General features: G+C 38.9%; 1 protein-coding gene across 1 annotated transcript in view; it reads left to right on the plus strand.

Moving 5' to 3' along the window:
- Positions 1 to 16578, plus strand: part of LOC120421107 (cilia- and flagella-associated protein 251-like) — a 32743-nt gene that overhangs the window by 4245 nt on the left and 11920 nt on the right. The window contains exons 5-9 of the mRNA XM_039584261.2: positions 1148 to 1287; positions 1351 to 1637; positions 1698 to 1934; positions 1990 to 2195; positions 2253 to 2412. Coding sequence (XP_039440195.1) covers positions 1148 to 1287; positions 1351 to 1637; positions 1698 to 1934; positions 1990 to 2195; positions 2253 to 2412 — 1030 coding nt within the window. The remainder of the gene's footprint in view (positions 1 to 1147; positions 1288 to 1350; positions 1638 to 1697; positions 1935 to 1989; positions 2196 to 2252; positions 2413 to 16578) is intronic.

The following is a 16578-nucleotide window of genomic DNA, read 5'->3' on the forward strand; positions in this document are numbered from 1 at the left end:
CTCGAGCCTCTCCGATTTAAATGAAACTTTGTAGACATGTTATCCTACGCTTATTTAAGCCATTTTTGTGTATATGGAGCCAGTTTCACTCGATAATGAAATTTGAGAAGGGCGTAACTGTTTTAAACATTTTTGTATTTCGCAATTTAAATATTGCTGTATCTCGAAGCCGTTGCATTTTATCAAAAAGTGGTTAAAGACAAACTTGTAGAAAATTTGACGGGCTTCCGAAAAAAAATGCACTGAAACAAAAAAACACTCCTCTTTAATGAGATTTTTTGATTTTTAAGTTTAAAAGTCAAATTTGAAGGTGAGCACACGATTTTAGGTGAGTTGCTCCATCCTGTATTTTTCGTGAGTCTTTTTGTAACATTTTGGGCTATTTTCACAAAAAAATTGAACGAAAAAACATCGTGGGCTCACCTTCAAATTTGACTTTTATACTTAAAAATTAAAAAATCTCATTAAAGTGCAATGTATTTTTGTTTCAGTGTATTTTTTTCGGAGAGCCCGTCAAATTTCCTACAAGTTTGTCTTTGACTACTTTTTAATACGAAGCAACGGCTTCGAGATACAGCAATATTTAAATTACGAAATACAAAAATATTTAAAACACTTACGCCCTTTTCAAATGTCACTACCGAGTGAAACTGGCTCCATATACACAAAAATGGCTTATATAAGCGTAGGATAACATGTCTACAATGTTTCATTTAAATCGGAGAGGGTCGGGTGCAATCGATTCCCTATTTGACATGGAATTGGGTACTAAAGCCCTGTGTCATTTTTTATGTACAACGGTAAAAAACACGATTAAAAACCATTTCTGATCTTTTTTTTTCATTTTAACTCAAAAAAAATTGAAAAGACAACATTTTTTCGATGGATCAACAATGGTCCCCTTGGAACGAGCTGTCAAGTAGGAGCTTTTCTGTCAATAAGGACCGCGAGGTTAATTTTTCAAAATTGATTCAAAAATCCATTTTAAACTCTTTGTGGTCGTACAAAGGGTCATTGTACTCAGAAAAATAAGCTTTATCGCTGTAAACAAAAATATCAGCAATCTAAGCTTCATTTTAGGACCCAATTGCTCGTTATTTATTTCCATTGTTTAGCTTTTGTGTAACCTTTTTTATAAATATCTCAGACAACACCTTTGCTCCTGCGACGGAAACGGAAAGGTTACAATTTTCGACCTGAAAGAAAAACAACCCATCATGAGCCTTATGGTCCCAATCCAGCGAACTCGCCGTGGCCGAATCACTGCCCTGAACTATTCACCATGCGGTAAATCAACAAAATATAAATTTCCGCTAACAAAATCCAACCCAAACTTGCCTATACTTTCAGGCACCTTCCTGGTGGGTGGCGCCGAAAATGGCTACATTTGGGCGATTAACCCGGCGACGATGATCATCAGCGAGGACAGCCCGCTGCAGTACAGCTGCGAGAAGATTCGCCAGCTGGTGTTTGCCCCGGACTCGAAGCTGCTGGTCTTTGCCGACGACGAAGGATCAGTGGGTCTGCTTCAGCGGGAGAACGAAAGCTGGAAGCTGCTGGGCAAATGTGTGTCACATAAAACGGTGCAGGTTTTATTTGTGACTCCATCGAGGTTTCTTTCGATTGGAGATGATCGAGTAATGATTGATAATGTTCATGTATGTAGAGCTCAATAATAATATCTTGAAATTTTCTAGCATTTGGTTGAATACAAAACGGAAATCGGAGACAGTGGACGAGTGGAAACTTTCAACATCACAGAACGGATCAAAATTGAACAATCAGCTCATACGGTATCAGCTCTTATGTTGCCTGAAGATCGCTTGCTCGTGAGCAACGATCAGCTGAAATTAAAAATCTTTGACCTGAATACGTTCGGCATTTTGCACACCTTTTTGGGTCCTTTTCTCGATGGACCTGTTCGAGAGTTGAGTGTGAGAAAGATATTCCTTGAGATTTCGAGACAATTTTTTAATAATTTTCCAACAGTTGCTTCCAGGTGGCCAATTCATCACATTCATGACCAACAAGAATCTCTACATCCAGCAGCTTCCAATCGATGGCAATCCCTTCAAGTACATGGGAATGTTTGCCCACCCTAAATTGCTAAAAGCGAGCCGTCCTATGAAGGATCAGCTGATGTTTTGCTTTGGTGAAGGAGATCATGCCATAAGCATGTGGAGGATGAATACTGTGTAAGCTTAAAGTTACAATTTAAATTAAAATGTTACAAAAATTCAAAACAATTGCAGTCCTCTGATTGAGAACCAGAAACATTGTGGCCCTGGATTGGATCCGTTCTGTACGTTGCTTCCCGGTGGGAAAACTGGATGCTACGTCAAAGAGATGCTGAGCCTCTTTTTCTACAATCAAATTTCGCCCAAAAATGGCGATGACGATACGGAAATTGCGGTAAATATTTATTGCAATAGCATATTCATATATTTTCCGATTTTTTTTTTATTTTTCATTTGTTAAACTTCTGATTCTACTTAAATATTATAAATAGTTCTTTTAATTATTTTTTTAGTTTTATAAACATTAAAAATATGTTTGACTGGTTTATATTGAGTCGCAATTTTTAATGTTTTCACAGGCTGGTAAAAACTGTATGATTTTAAATTTCGAAGACAGTTTTAGTGTAAATACTGCCGTTCTACGCATAATTGTCCCATGTCAGTTTTGGACGATTTTGACTTTATGCCATTTTTAAGTTCAGTCTGATGTGTACTTTAAGAAAAACACATAAAATCTGGTACTTTGTTCGGAAACTCATCAAAAACAACACCAAGTCTGTTTGTCCCATCGTTAAACTTCTACGCATAATTGTCCCACCAAGTATTTTCTTACACGGAATCATTAGTTTTACTAAGCATTATGTCTTGTTTACCTGTTGTATAGCAAGAGAATCGCAAATAAGGGTGATAAACTGCTAACTGGGGTGATTAGGGACACATAGGGCGAATAGGAACCCACGGGACAATTATGCGTAGAAACACAGAAAACGGTCGAAAAATTTCAGTCGCGTTTTTCTCAGTTGCACTTTTTTGAACATGGGACAATTATGCGTAGAACGGCAGAATAGCACTTTTAAAGGTTTTATTTTTTCATTGAAAATTTAACCAATAATTTACAAGATATCGCAAATTAGAAAAGGAGGGTTTAATTAGCAACCTCTAACAAAATGCATGTCAAAACTTTTGGTTGTATCATTGCCGAGATACAACTGGGTAATTCTCTGAAAAATCACACGAAATCGAAAAAAGTTGCCCGAACCCTCTGGAATTTGCTTGAAACTATGTCACAAATGGTAATTTTTGATCCTGATCACGAATACGAGCTCCATTTCTCAATATCTCTCAATATCCCTTCCATTTTTGAACATTTGAGAAAAGACGTGTTTCAATCATTTGGAGCCTGAAATGGTGATGATTTTGGAATTTGGTGTCAAAGGGACTTTTTTGTAAAATTGGACGCCCGATTTAATAGCGTACTCAGAATTCAAAAAAATGTAATTGTCAGTGAAATAAAAATAAAAATAGCTTCAGAAATTCTGCATTTTTTTTTTTTGAAAAAATATTTGGTGAAATTTTAGCATTTTCCAAAAGAGACTCAAATAATTTGAAAATGCATAACAAAGTTCTCTTCGTTGCAAATTTTTAAATTCTTTAATGTTTTCGAAAAATACGGTATTTTGTGAAAATTTTAGAATTTATTAAAAAAAACTATAAAAATTGAAAAAGTTAACAAAATGCCGCTCCGTTTGATACCCATATTGCAAATTATGATAATTATAGTACTTTCGGAAAATTCGGTTTTTTTGTGAACAATTTTGAGCGACGATAATTTTATCGATTAACAACTTTGCTCGAGATAACATGGCACTCGTAAATCAACTCGATGTTTCGAGAAAAATTCTCAGAAAGTTTGACAGAACGCTTTGTGTAAGGCAAAATTTCAAGCTTCATGAAACTTTCAGGAGTGATTGTAAATCATCTCTTCAGTGGATTTATTGATTTTCTGTTATATGAAATGCAGGCCCGTATCCAGGATTCTTCAATGGGGGGTGTTTCCTCCCATAAGGCGTTAGGGGTGTATGTGTGTTATAGGAAAGGCGTATATAGTGAACAAATGAGTATCAAAAAAACGTGAAATTTGCTTTATATATTGTAACAGTAATGCTAAAAAAATATCTAAACATCAATAAGTTCATGAAAATATTGTTATTCGTGCATATATTATTGATGTGATATATGTGATTGAAAATATTGAAATAACGTTATTGCATCCTTAATAGTTTAGATTTTTTTTTCAATTAATTTTTTTATCATCTGCAATTTTTTTGCCCCCAAATTTTTCGGGAAAATTTTAAAGGAGAGCCTTTTTTACCAGTACACAACTTGAGCCATCCCAGACCAAATCAATTTAAAATGGAAATCAACTCGTAAGATCTATGCGTTTTGGCTTTCGTCGTTTTTTTTATTTTTCTTAAATATCATGAGCTTATAGTTCGTGTTTTATGGAACAAGTTTGCCGAAGACATCAGCGATATTTGTTCGTACCAAATCAAAAAGAAGTATTTTTTTAACCCTGACCGAGCCACGTAGCCCAGTGGTAACGCTTCCGCCTCGTAAGCGGTAGATCGGGGTTCAAATCCCGGCTCGGACCAACACAACTGGTGATCTTTTCCCTTCTGGAATCGATTGCTTAGTAAAGGGAAGGTAGTGTATCGTCACAAACTGGACCTTATCACGACACCTTAGGGAGGCGACCTATGGAATGTTAACATTAACCTTAACATGTTAACATTAAGTTGAGAATGAAACTGCCACTGAATCCGCTTTGTAAATGCCGGCCCCGATACTCTTCAAGGGTGTTCCCCTCAGGAACTGGGAAAGATTTACTTTTACTTTACTTCTACTGCCCAAATTTTTTTTTTCGAAAATATTTATTTTTCCCATGTTCAGAAGGTCATTTTGAGCAACTTTTGTTCTACGAAAAACTTTACTTCTCTTGTTTTATGTTTTTCTTGTTTCATTTTTAGTATTTTAATTTGCATTTATCTTGTTTAGTTTATGTTTGTTTTTGGTAGTATTTGGCCTACTCTACCACCTAATATAATAACATTTCGCCTATCTAAATTTTTCATGATTTTACAGTCACTTTTCAAATTTTTTGCATGTTTTTCACATTTTCTGCTATAGAATCGCACCATCATCATTTAAATTGTAAAAAAAATGTAGTCTGGGTCACTACAAAAATTACTGCATACTTCTTTTTACTGAAAATATAGGAAATGTTAGTAAAAAACATTGCCAAAGTTGACCCCTAAAAAATGACATTTTTTAAAACATTGGCAAAGTCACATAAAACAAGTTTAACTTCCAACCCTGAAATTTTCTAAAATTTTAAGAGTTCTTCTTTCCAATGCTTTTTAAAGATCAAAAATCGGTTGGAAAATTGATTTTTGGCGATTTTTTAGATCTAAGCCCGTCTAAAGGCGGGGTTAGGTTGTAGAGGGTTAATCAAAGTGTTTGGACAGTGAAAATCTATGCTCCACAACAATAAAATTGCCTTTAAATTTGTCTCAGTGGCCACAAAGTTGATATGAAAAAAATATATCAAGCAGAAATAATGTTTTTCATGGCAAATTAGTATTTTCAACTTGTGAATAAATTGATAAACATTGAATTTGCGTCAAAAATCTAATTTCTTGAAACACTATTTCATGAAATCACAACTCAAAGTTTTGCAATATTTGAAGTGAGTTTTTGAAAAATGGTATTGCATTCTTTGGGTGAATTTCATATGATACAAAGTTGTATTTTCAATGATTTTTAATGGTTCCATTTATGGTTTGATTTTAGTTATATGATTATATGGCCTAATATTTAAATTTATTAGACAAAAATAATTTTTGTTGCCCAACATATAAGCAAACAATATTCCTAGTTGTGAAAGCTTCATAAATAAAAAAAACATTGATTTGTCCGTGCAACTTTCCATAGAAGTTTGACAGCTGCCCATATAATTGCTTACGAGGCCATTTCACGAAGCGGAACACCACTCGAAATTGACTTTTTCAGAACATGCTTAAAATTTAGCGGAGCTAGTTATCCTATCGAAACATGCAAAAATCCCTTCTTTTTTCCCTTCTAGTTTTACGATTTTCACCTATTTTTTTTAATTTAGTTTTCAAATGGTTATACTTGGATACAAAAAATAATAGAGCAAAACTCGACTGCTTTTTTAATAAACGCTGAATTACCTATATTGCGTCATCAAATTTTTGATTCGAATCAAACTTTACTTGTAAGGGCAAAATGAAATCTCATGTGAATTTCAAACGTATAAGCTTGCAGTAGCAGAATTTACCTACATCGATCCATGCATCATTTTTTTTAATTGCTCAAAATGCTGCCATGTTTGATTTTAATCAAAATGATGACGATGAATTGAATCAGCGTCAAATTTCATTTATAAATAGCAGTCGAATATTGCTCTATAATTTTTGGTTTCCACAATATTTGACAAAGTTTTTTTTTAATTGGCGCAAATCGTAAAACTTTGGGGCAGTATAATGATAAACAGTTTCGCCAAATTTGGATTTGGATCTGGCCGATAACGATCTAAGTAACTATTTTACTTAAAATCCAGAAGGGCCTATCCAGTTATTCCAAGGCTTTATAATAAAAATAGCTGGTCGTTTTTAGTGACATTTCGATTTTTCTCTGTGTGTTTCTATCAAATTGTCTTATTATTTTTTTCAAAATATTTTTCTTATGGCGTATCTGGTAAAATTTGAGTTTTTGTTTTGGCGACAACGATCAAAGTATTTGTTGAAATATTTTTATGAGGGCGTATTAACCCCTTCCTGCCCATAGCAAAATCGAGATTTTTACGTTTATCACCATAACTCGTAACTGAACCGACCAAATTGGATGAAATTCTAATGGTTATAAGCCAGGGGGATGCTAAAGACCGCCATCTTGGGTGATTGAGATTGATAACGCGCGCAAACTGTGCACAGTGAAAACAAAAATATTTCTTTTTTTAATAATTCAATTTTTGTTATAAGAATTACTGTAGTAAAAGTCAAATTACACAGTAGTTAAGTTAAACGTTTCATGTGATAAAAGTACAACTTTAAATGAGGTCATCGGCCCGATGTGTGCTTAATCATCCCATCTTTAGAACTTTATTTTGCAAATAAATTGATAAAACTCACCTCACAAACATACACTAACTTTTAAACGTACATTGCGGTAAAATTTTACATAAAAACAATAATTACTTTATTTCCATTTTATGCCTGCCGTTTTTGTACTTTTTTTTGGTTTTTTGGTTCCGTAACGAACAGCTGTTCTTTTGTGCTGGAGCCGAAGTTGACATTTCCCTTTCGTTCTGGTGCCGAAGTTGACAGCTTGTGTTGGCTACGGGCGAGCTGCCTGTAGTGAGATATAGATGTCGCCCCCTGTTATAAGCTAACAATCTATATAAACTAACGCAAGTTGAATCAGGTTGAAAACATGCATGCAGAGAAATTTAGTTTTGAAGACAAAAATTAGTGGTGCTCTGGAGTAACCATGGGCGTTATAGGGTTAAGCTTTTGGTTAAGCTAAACTTTAGTTTTTTTGAAGGCGTCAACGATTAAAGTTTTTTTAAATATTTTCTTGAGGGCGTATTTAGTGAGAGTTGAGTTTTTCGGTGGCCATCAATGATCATTTTGACATAGGACTATGTCTCTTCTTACTATATTGGGGGGCCAGTTCAGAAATTCGATCCAAAGCGTCACTTTTAAGCGTTAAAAAAGGGGACATTTTGAACGCTTATATCTTTTTTCCCTGTGAATTAATCCAGATGGTTGGACCACCAATCGAAAGAGGAAGACTTCAGCTATTGTTTAACTACATAGATAGTCTGACTAAACATAGTTAAAGCACTTAAAACATGCAATCAAAATGAGTAATTTTTCAGTACAAATCGGACAGATGACCAATCAGAGCGAGCGTATGCATTCGAGACCGCGCCCCTTTTGTGCCGTTCTCCGGCTGTGCCGCTATTTAAGCAGAAAATTTCGCAAAAGCAAGTCACATTGGAACGAGCACTCGAACTGTGCACGTCGGACCGGCGCGGAGCAGCAGCAGCAGCGGCCAATAGAAGAAGAGGACCAGCAAACAGAAGGAAGAACCACCGGCAGCAGAAGGAGGAAATTCGAGCGAAGCGGACCGCGTTGAAGTCACTATGATGCGGCGGTTCTCATGAAAAATGGCCAATTCGACAGTGGTGGCCACAACCTGGAGTGGCCGGTGCCCTCGAAGCAGGTTCCCCCGGGGCCCGGGGGTACTGTTACAGAACCATAAGAGTTGTGGCAATATGGGTATCAAAATTCATGGTTTTTGATACTGAACATGAAAATGGCCATTTCGACAGTGTTGGCCACAACCTGGAGTGGCCGGTGCCATCAAAGAAGGTTCCCCCGGGGCCCGGAGGGCCTTTTACAGAACCATACGAGTTGTTGCAATATTGGTGTCAAAATTCATGGTTTTTGATACTGAACATGAAAATGGCCATTTCGACAGTGTTGGCCACAACCTGGAGTGGCCGGTGCCATCAAAGAAGGTTCCCCCGGGGCCCGGAGGACCTTTTTAAGAACCATACGAGTTGTTGCAATATTGGTGTCAAAATTCATGGTTTTTGATACTGAACATGAAAATGGCCATTTTGACAGTGTTGGCCACAACCTGGAGTGGCCGGTGCCATCAAAGAAGGTTCCCCCGGGGCCCGGAGGGCCTTTTACAGAACCATACGAGTTGTTGCAATATTGGTGTCAAAATTCATGGTTTTTGATACTGAACATGAAAATGGCCATTTCGACAGTGTTGGCCACAACCTGGAGTGGCCGGTGATCTCAAAGCAGGTTCCCCCGGGGCCCGGGGGAACTTTTACAGAACCATAAGAGTTGTTGCAATATTGGTGTCAAAATTCATGGTTTTTGATACTGAACATGAAAATGGCCATTTCGACAGTAGTGGCCACAACCTGGAGTGGCCGGTGCAATCAAAGAAGGTTCCCCCGGGGCCCGGAGGACCTTTTTAAGAACCATACGAGTTGTTGCAATATTGGTGTCAAAATTCATGGTTTTTGATACTGAACATGAAAATGGCCATTTTGACAGTGTTGGCCACAACCTGGAGTGGCCGGTGCCATCAAAGAAGGTTCCCCCGGGGCCCGGAGGGCCTTTTACAGAACCATACGAGTTGTTGCAATATTGGTGTCAAAATTCATGGTTTTTGATACTGAACATGAAAATGGCCATTTCGACAGTGTTGGCCACAACCTGGAGTGGCCGGTGATCTCAAAGCAGGTTCCCCCGGGGCCCGGGGGAACTTTTACAGAACCATAAGAGTTGTTGCAATATTGGTGTCAAAATTCATGGTTTTTGATACTGAACATGAAAATGGCCATTTCGACAGTAGTGGCCACAACCTGGAGTGGCCGGTGCAATCAAAGAAGGTTCCCCCGGGGCCCGGAGGACCTTTTTAAGAACCATACGAGTTGTTGCAATATTGGTGTCAAAATTCATGGTTTTTGATACTGAACATGAAAATGGCCATTTTGACAGTGTTGGCCACAACCTGGAGTGGCCGGTGCCATCAAAGAAGGTTCCCCCGGGGCCTGGGGGGACATTTCCAGAACCATACGAGTTGCTGCAATATGGGTATCAAAATTCATGATTTTTGATACTGTACATGAAAATTGACATTCCGACAGTGTTGGCCACAACCTGGAGTGGCCGGTGCCCTCGAAGCAGGTTCCCCCGGAGCCCGGAGGGTCTTTTACAGAACCATGCGAGTTTTGGCAATATTGGTGTCAAAATTCATGGTTTTTGATACTGAACATGAAAATGGCCATTTCGACAGTGTTGGCCACAACCTGGAGTGGCCGGTGATCTCAAAGCAGGTTCCCCTGGGGCCCGGGGGAACTTTTACAGAACCATAAGAGTTGTGGCAATATGGGTATCAAAATGCATGGTTTTTGATACTGAACATGAAAATGGCCATTTCGACAGTGTTGGCCACAACCTGGAGTGGCCGGTGATCTCAAAGCAGGTTCCTCCGGGGCCCGGGGGAACTTTTACAGAACCATAAGAGTTGTGGCAATATGGGTATCAAAATTCATGGTTTTTGATACTGAACATAAAAATGGCCATTTCGACAGTGTTGGCCACAACCTGGAGTGGCCGGTACCCTCAAAGAAGGTTCCCCCGGGGCCCGGAGGGCCTTTTACAGAACCATACGAGTTGTGGCAATATTGGTGTCAAAATTCATGGTTTTTGATACTGAACATGAAAATGGCCATTTCGACAGTGTTGGCCACAACCTGGAGTGGCCGGTGCCATCAAAGAAGGTTCCCCCGGGGCCCGGAGGGCCTTTTACAGAACCATACGAGTTGTTGCAATATTGGTGTCAAAATGCATGGTTTTTGATACTGAACATGAAAATGGCCATTTCGACAGTGTTGGCCACAACCTGGAGTGGCCGGTGATCTCAAAGCAGGTTCCCCCGGGGCCCGGGGGAACTTTTACAGAACCATAAGAGTTGTGGCAATATGGGTATCAAAATTCATGGTTTTTGATACTGAACATAATAATGGCCATTTCGACCGTGTTGGCCATAACCTGGAGTGGCCGCTGCCTTCAAAGAAGGTTCCCCCGGGGCCTGGGGGGACATTTCCAGAACCATACGAGTTGTTGCAATATGGGTATCAAAATTCATGATTTTTGATACTGTACATGAAAATTGACATTCCGACAGTAGTGGCCACAACCTGGAGTGGCCGGTGCCCTCGAAGCAGGTTCCCCCGGAGCCCGGAGGGTCTTTTACAGAACCATACGAGTTTTGGCAATATTGGTATCAAAATTCATGGTTTTTGATACTGAACATGAAAATGGCCATTTCGACAGTGTTGGCCACAACCTGGAGTGGCCGGTGATCTCAAAGCAGGTTCCCCCGGGGCCCGGGGGAACTTTTACAGAACCATAAGAGTTGTGGCAATATGGGTATCAAAATTCATGGTTTTTGATACTGAACATGAAAATGGCCATTTCGACAGTGTTGGCCACAACCTGGAGTGGCCGGTGATCTCAAAGCAGGTTCCTCCGGGGCCCGGGGGAACTTTTACAGAACCATAAGAGTTGTGGCAATATGGGTATCAAAATGCATGGTTTTTGATACTGAACATGAAAATGGCCATTTCGACAGTGTTGGCCACAACCTGGAGTGGCCGGTGATCTCAAAGCAGGTTCCCCCGGGGCCCGGGGGAACTTTTACAGAACCATAAGAGTTGTGGCAATATGGGTATCAAAATGCATGGTTTTTGATACTGAACATGAAAATGGCCATTTCGACAGTGTTGGCCACAACCTGGAGTGGCCGGTGCCATCAAAGAAGGTTCCCCCGGGGCCCGGAGGGCCTTTTACAGAACCATACGAGTTGTTGCAATATTGGTGTCAAAATTCATGGTTTTTGATACTGAACATGAAAATGGCCATTTCGACAGTGTTGGCCACAACCTGGAGTGGCCGGTGATCTCAAAGCAGGTTCCCCCGGGGCCCGGGGGAACTTTTACAGAACCATAAGAGTTGTGGCAATATGGGTATCAAAATGCATGGTTTTTGATACTGAACATGAAAATGGCCATTTCGACAGTGTTGGCCACAACCTGGAGTGGCCGGTGATCTCAAAGCAGGTTCCTCCGGGGCCCGGGGGAACTTTTACAGAACCATAAGAGTTGTGGCAATATGGGTATCAAAATGCATGGTTTTTGATACTGAACATGAAAATGGCCATTTCGACAGTGTTGGCCACAACCTGGAGTGGCCGGTGATCTCAAAGCAGGTTCCCCCGGGGCCCGGGGGAACTTTTACAGAACCATAAGAGTTGTGGCAATATGGGTATCAAAATGCATGGTTTTTGATACTGAACATGAAAATGGCCATTTCGACAGTGTTGGCCACAACCTGGAGTGGCCGGTGATCTCAAAGCAGGTTCCTCCGGGGCCCGGGGGAACTTTTACAGAACCATAAGAGTTGTGGCAATATGGGTATCAAAATGCATGGTTTTTGATACTGAACATGAAAATGGCCATTTCGACAGTGTTGGCCACAACCTGGAGTGGCCGGTGATCTCAAAGCAGGTTCCCCCGGGGCCCGGGGGAACTTTTACAGAACCATAAGAGTTGTGGCAATATGGGTATCAAAATTCATGGTTTTTGATACTGAACATGAAAATGGCCATTTCGACAGTGTTGGCCACAACCTGGAGTGGCCGGTGATCTCAAAGCAGGTTCCTCCGGGGCCCGGGGGAACTTTTACAGAACCATAAGAGTTGTGGCAATATGGGTATCAAAATTCATGGTTTTTGATACTGAACATGATAATGGCCATTTCGACAGTGTTGGCCACAACCTGGAGTGGCCGGTGCCATCAAAGAAGGTTCCCCCGGGGCCCGGAGGGCCTTTTACAGAACCATACGAGTTGTTGCAATATTGGTGTCAAAATTCATGGTTTTTGATACTGAACATGAAAATGGCCATTTCGACAGTGTTGGCCACAACCTGGAGTGGCCGGTGATCTCAAAGCAGGTTCCCCCGGGGCCCGGGGGAACTTTTACAGAACCATAAGAGTTGTGGCAATATGGGTATCAAAATGCATGGTTTTCGATACTGAACATGAAAATGGCCATTTCGACAGTGTTAGCCACAACCTGGAGTGGCCGGTGATCTCAAAGCAGGTTCCCTTGGGGCCCGGGGGAACTTTTACAGAACCATAAGAGTTGTGGCAATATGGGTATCAAAATTCATGGTTTTTGGTACTGAACATAATAATGGCCATTTCGACCGTGTTGGCCATAACCTGGAGTGGCCGCTGCCCTCAAAGAAGGTTCCCCCGGGGCCTGGGGGGACATTTCCAGAACCATACGAGTTGCTGCAATATGGGTATCAAAATTCATGGTTTTTGATACTGTACATGAAAATTGACATTCCGACAGTAGTGGCCACAACCTGGAGTGGCCGGTGCCCTCATGGAAGGTTCACCTTGGGAGAACATTTATGACAATTTTGCCGACAAATCTACGAAACAAAATAAAATAATCTTATTCCAGATTACACTAGCAATACAAAAACTCATTCAAATTGTTTGGTCCTATGTCTTTCGGTTATGTCTCTGACATACCATCTTGAACTTTTTTTTATATTTTTATGAGGCGCATTTAGTGAGAGTAAGGTTTTTTTCTTGGTGTCAATGACCAAAGTCTTCAGTAAATGTTAACAATTGAGTTTTTCTCTTGGCGTCAACGATGGAAGTTTTTTTTTTTATTTTATTAAGGCGTATCTAGTGAGAATTAAGTTTGAGTCAAGGCGTCAACGATCAAAGTTTTTTAATTATTTTTATGAAGCGAAAGTTTAGTTTTTTTCAAGGCGTCAACGAACAAAGTTTTTTTTTTAATATTTTCTTGAGGGCGTATTTAGTGAAAGTTTGTTTTTTTCAAGGCGTCAACGATCAAAGTTATTTTTAAATTATTTTTATGAAGGCGTATTTAATGCAAGTTGAGTTATTTTAAAGGCGTCAACGTGAAAGTTGTGAAGTGAAAGTTTTGTTTTTTCAAGGCGTCAACGATCAAAGTATTTTTTTTAATTATTTTATGAAGGCGTATTTAGTGCAAGTTGAGTTATTTTCAAGGCGTCAACGATCAAAGTTTTTTTTTAATATTTTCTTGAGGTCGTATTTAGTGAATGTGGAGTTTTTTCGAGGCGTCAGCGATTGGTCAGCGATCAAAGTTTTTTTTTTAATATTTTCCTGAGGGCGTATTTATTGAAAGTTGGGTTTTTTCAAGGCGTCAACATTCAGTTTTTTTGCAAAAAAAATTATGAGGGCGTATTTAGTAAGAGTTTAGTTTTTCTCTAGGCGTCAACGATCGAAGTTTTTTTTTAATATTTTTATGAGGGCGTATTTAGTGAGAGTTGAGTTTTCTGTTGGCGTCAACGATCAAATTTGTTTAAATTATTTTTCGGAGGGCGTATTTAGTGAGTGTTGAGTTTATTTTTTGGCGTCAACGATTTTTTAAATCTTTTCAGAAGGGCGTATTTAGTGAGATATTTTTTTCTAGGCGTCAACGGTCAAAGTTTATTTTAATTTTTTTTTAATGTGAGGGCGTATCGAGTGAGAGTTGAGGTTTCTCTGGGCGTCAACGATCAACTTTTTTTTCAAATATTTTTATGAGGGCGTATTTAGTAACAGTTCAGTTTTTCTCTAGACGTCAACGATCAAAGGGGCGTATTTAGCGAGAGTGTAGTTTTTTTCTAGGCGTCAACGAACATGGTAATTTTTGAATATTTTTAGAAGGGCGTGTTTTTTGAAAGTGGAGTTTTTTTCTTAGCATTTAATCTTTTTATGAGGGCGTATTTACTGAGAGTTGAGTTTTTCACTTGATGGTGTATCTAGTGAGAGTGAAGTTTTTTTCTTGGGTGATTAAATTTTGATAATCATAAATAATGGCGGCCCTTCGGGCCTTGTTTTTGTCGGGGCGTTAGGGGTGTAAGCCATTTTTTTCCATGGGGGGTGTTGAACACCCATAACACCCCCCTTAGATACGGCCCTGATGAAATGTTAAAATTTAAACCACCTTAGGCAATTTTCTCAGTTTTTTTTTTTTTCTAAAGGAATGTTCAGCAGAGTTTCTTTCATGCTAAAATTATTTTTAAATTGCAAAAAAAAACTATCTTAAAATGCCTTGGACGGTGCACCCTACAAAAAATTAAGGTACAGTCATCCCACATATTCGGAACGGTTTCCAGATCGGCCAATGTTAAAAAAATCATAGCAAATCGATAATTGATCTTAATGATTCGCTTTTACCTTCATTTGAAAGCTTTTGTTGCGATCTTTCGAATGCTGTATCAAACATTTGCAAATTTTAACTTTTATATGAAGTTTTTGAAGAATTACTTTAACCCTTGAAATCCACAAATTCGGAACACTTTTTTCTTACGAATGTAAACAAACTTTGGATCACTCCAGGAGTACATATTTATTACCAAATAATGACTTCTCACACTAAAACCAATGATACTCAAGCTTAGTGATGTTTTATACATGGTTTGATAACTTTTTTTTGTGAAAATATCAGTTAAATTCAGGTGTTCCACAATAGAGTTATCTACGTGCGCATGTATTGCGTGTACGTACACGAAAAAAAGTGAGGTTAAATTTTGTACCCGACAGCAAAACAAATGGCGTGCTAGTGTTCGTGAGAACGGGCTTAGATAACTCTATAGTGGGAGGCACAATAACATCCCACAATTATGAAACAGGCCATTTGGAGGCAGTGTTTTGCTGCTCTGGACAAAATAGTCTTGGAATGAAGTTTTTGTTCAAAAAGTACTACTTTTACTAGTGAAATAGCAAGATAATGTCCAAATGAAGGTTCTAAAAATAGTTAGGTCGACAGAAAAGCTACTTTTGGCATGCTATTGACAAATTATCTTTAAAGTGTTCCGAATTTGTGGGTGTTCCGAATATGTGGGATGACTGTAATTTTCGGTTGAAATTATGATTTAGCACGTAAAAATATTTGAGAAATTTTGTTGGCAACATTTCCGATTTTTTAATCACTGTCAAGTCACAAGGACTTGGGCAATGAAAGTAGAGACCCTAAATAGGATCCCTAAATGGAAGTCCCTTTATGTCCCTTCGGCTGTCGCGTATTTTGGTGTTTCTTACAAGTGTCCTTACAAAGTGTATCCAGGTTTTTAAGCGAAGATGGCGTTCGAATGGTGAACGTCCCAAATGTCAAAATCGCGCAGTAGCACCAACATTAGAAAATAAAATGTGGCTGTCATACATGGCACACTTTTTTCGTAATGTTGGTACCACTGCGTGATTTTGACATTTGGGACGTTCACCATTCGAACGCCATCTTCGCTTAAAAACCTGGATACAAAGTACACGTACGCGATATGATCTTAGCCAGCATTGGCAATTTTTCTGAGCAAAATTAACGTCCATAATTTTCAAGGAAAATTGATCATCATATATAGCGCTCTGTGTTAATTTAACAAAATTTCTGCACCAAAATAAAAAGTTTACAATGCATTTTACTGTTTACATTGTAAACCAATTGTAAACACCGTGAATTCCTTTCTAACCTCCAACTAAAGTAGGCGTAAAACAACATTGTTTTTTGAACACATCTAGCAAAACATTGTAATAGGGCCGAAGCCGAAGTGTTAACAAAGAGCCTATCCTGCTCACGTCAGTTGATGTTTATATTAAGAACGAGCAGGAGAGACTCTTTGTTTACACTTCCGCTTTGGCCCAATTGGGTCCTAAAATGAAGCTTAGATTGCTGAAATTATTATTTACAGCAATAAAGCTTATTTTTCTGAGTACAATGGCTCTTTGTACGACCACAAAGAAGTTAAAATTGATTATTAAATCAATTTTGAAAAATTAACCTCGCGGTCCTTCTTGACAGAAAAACTCCTACTTGACAGCTCGTTCCAAGGGGATCATAG

This window comes from Culex pipiens, chromosome 2 (assembly GCF_016801865.2).
Source record: "Culex pipiens pallens isolate TS chromosome 2, TS_CPP_V2, whole genome shotgun sequence".
Classification (NCBI taxonomy): Eukaryota; Metazoa; Arthropoda; class Insecta; order Diptera; family Culicidae; genus Culex; species Culex pipiens.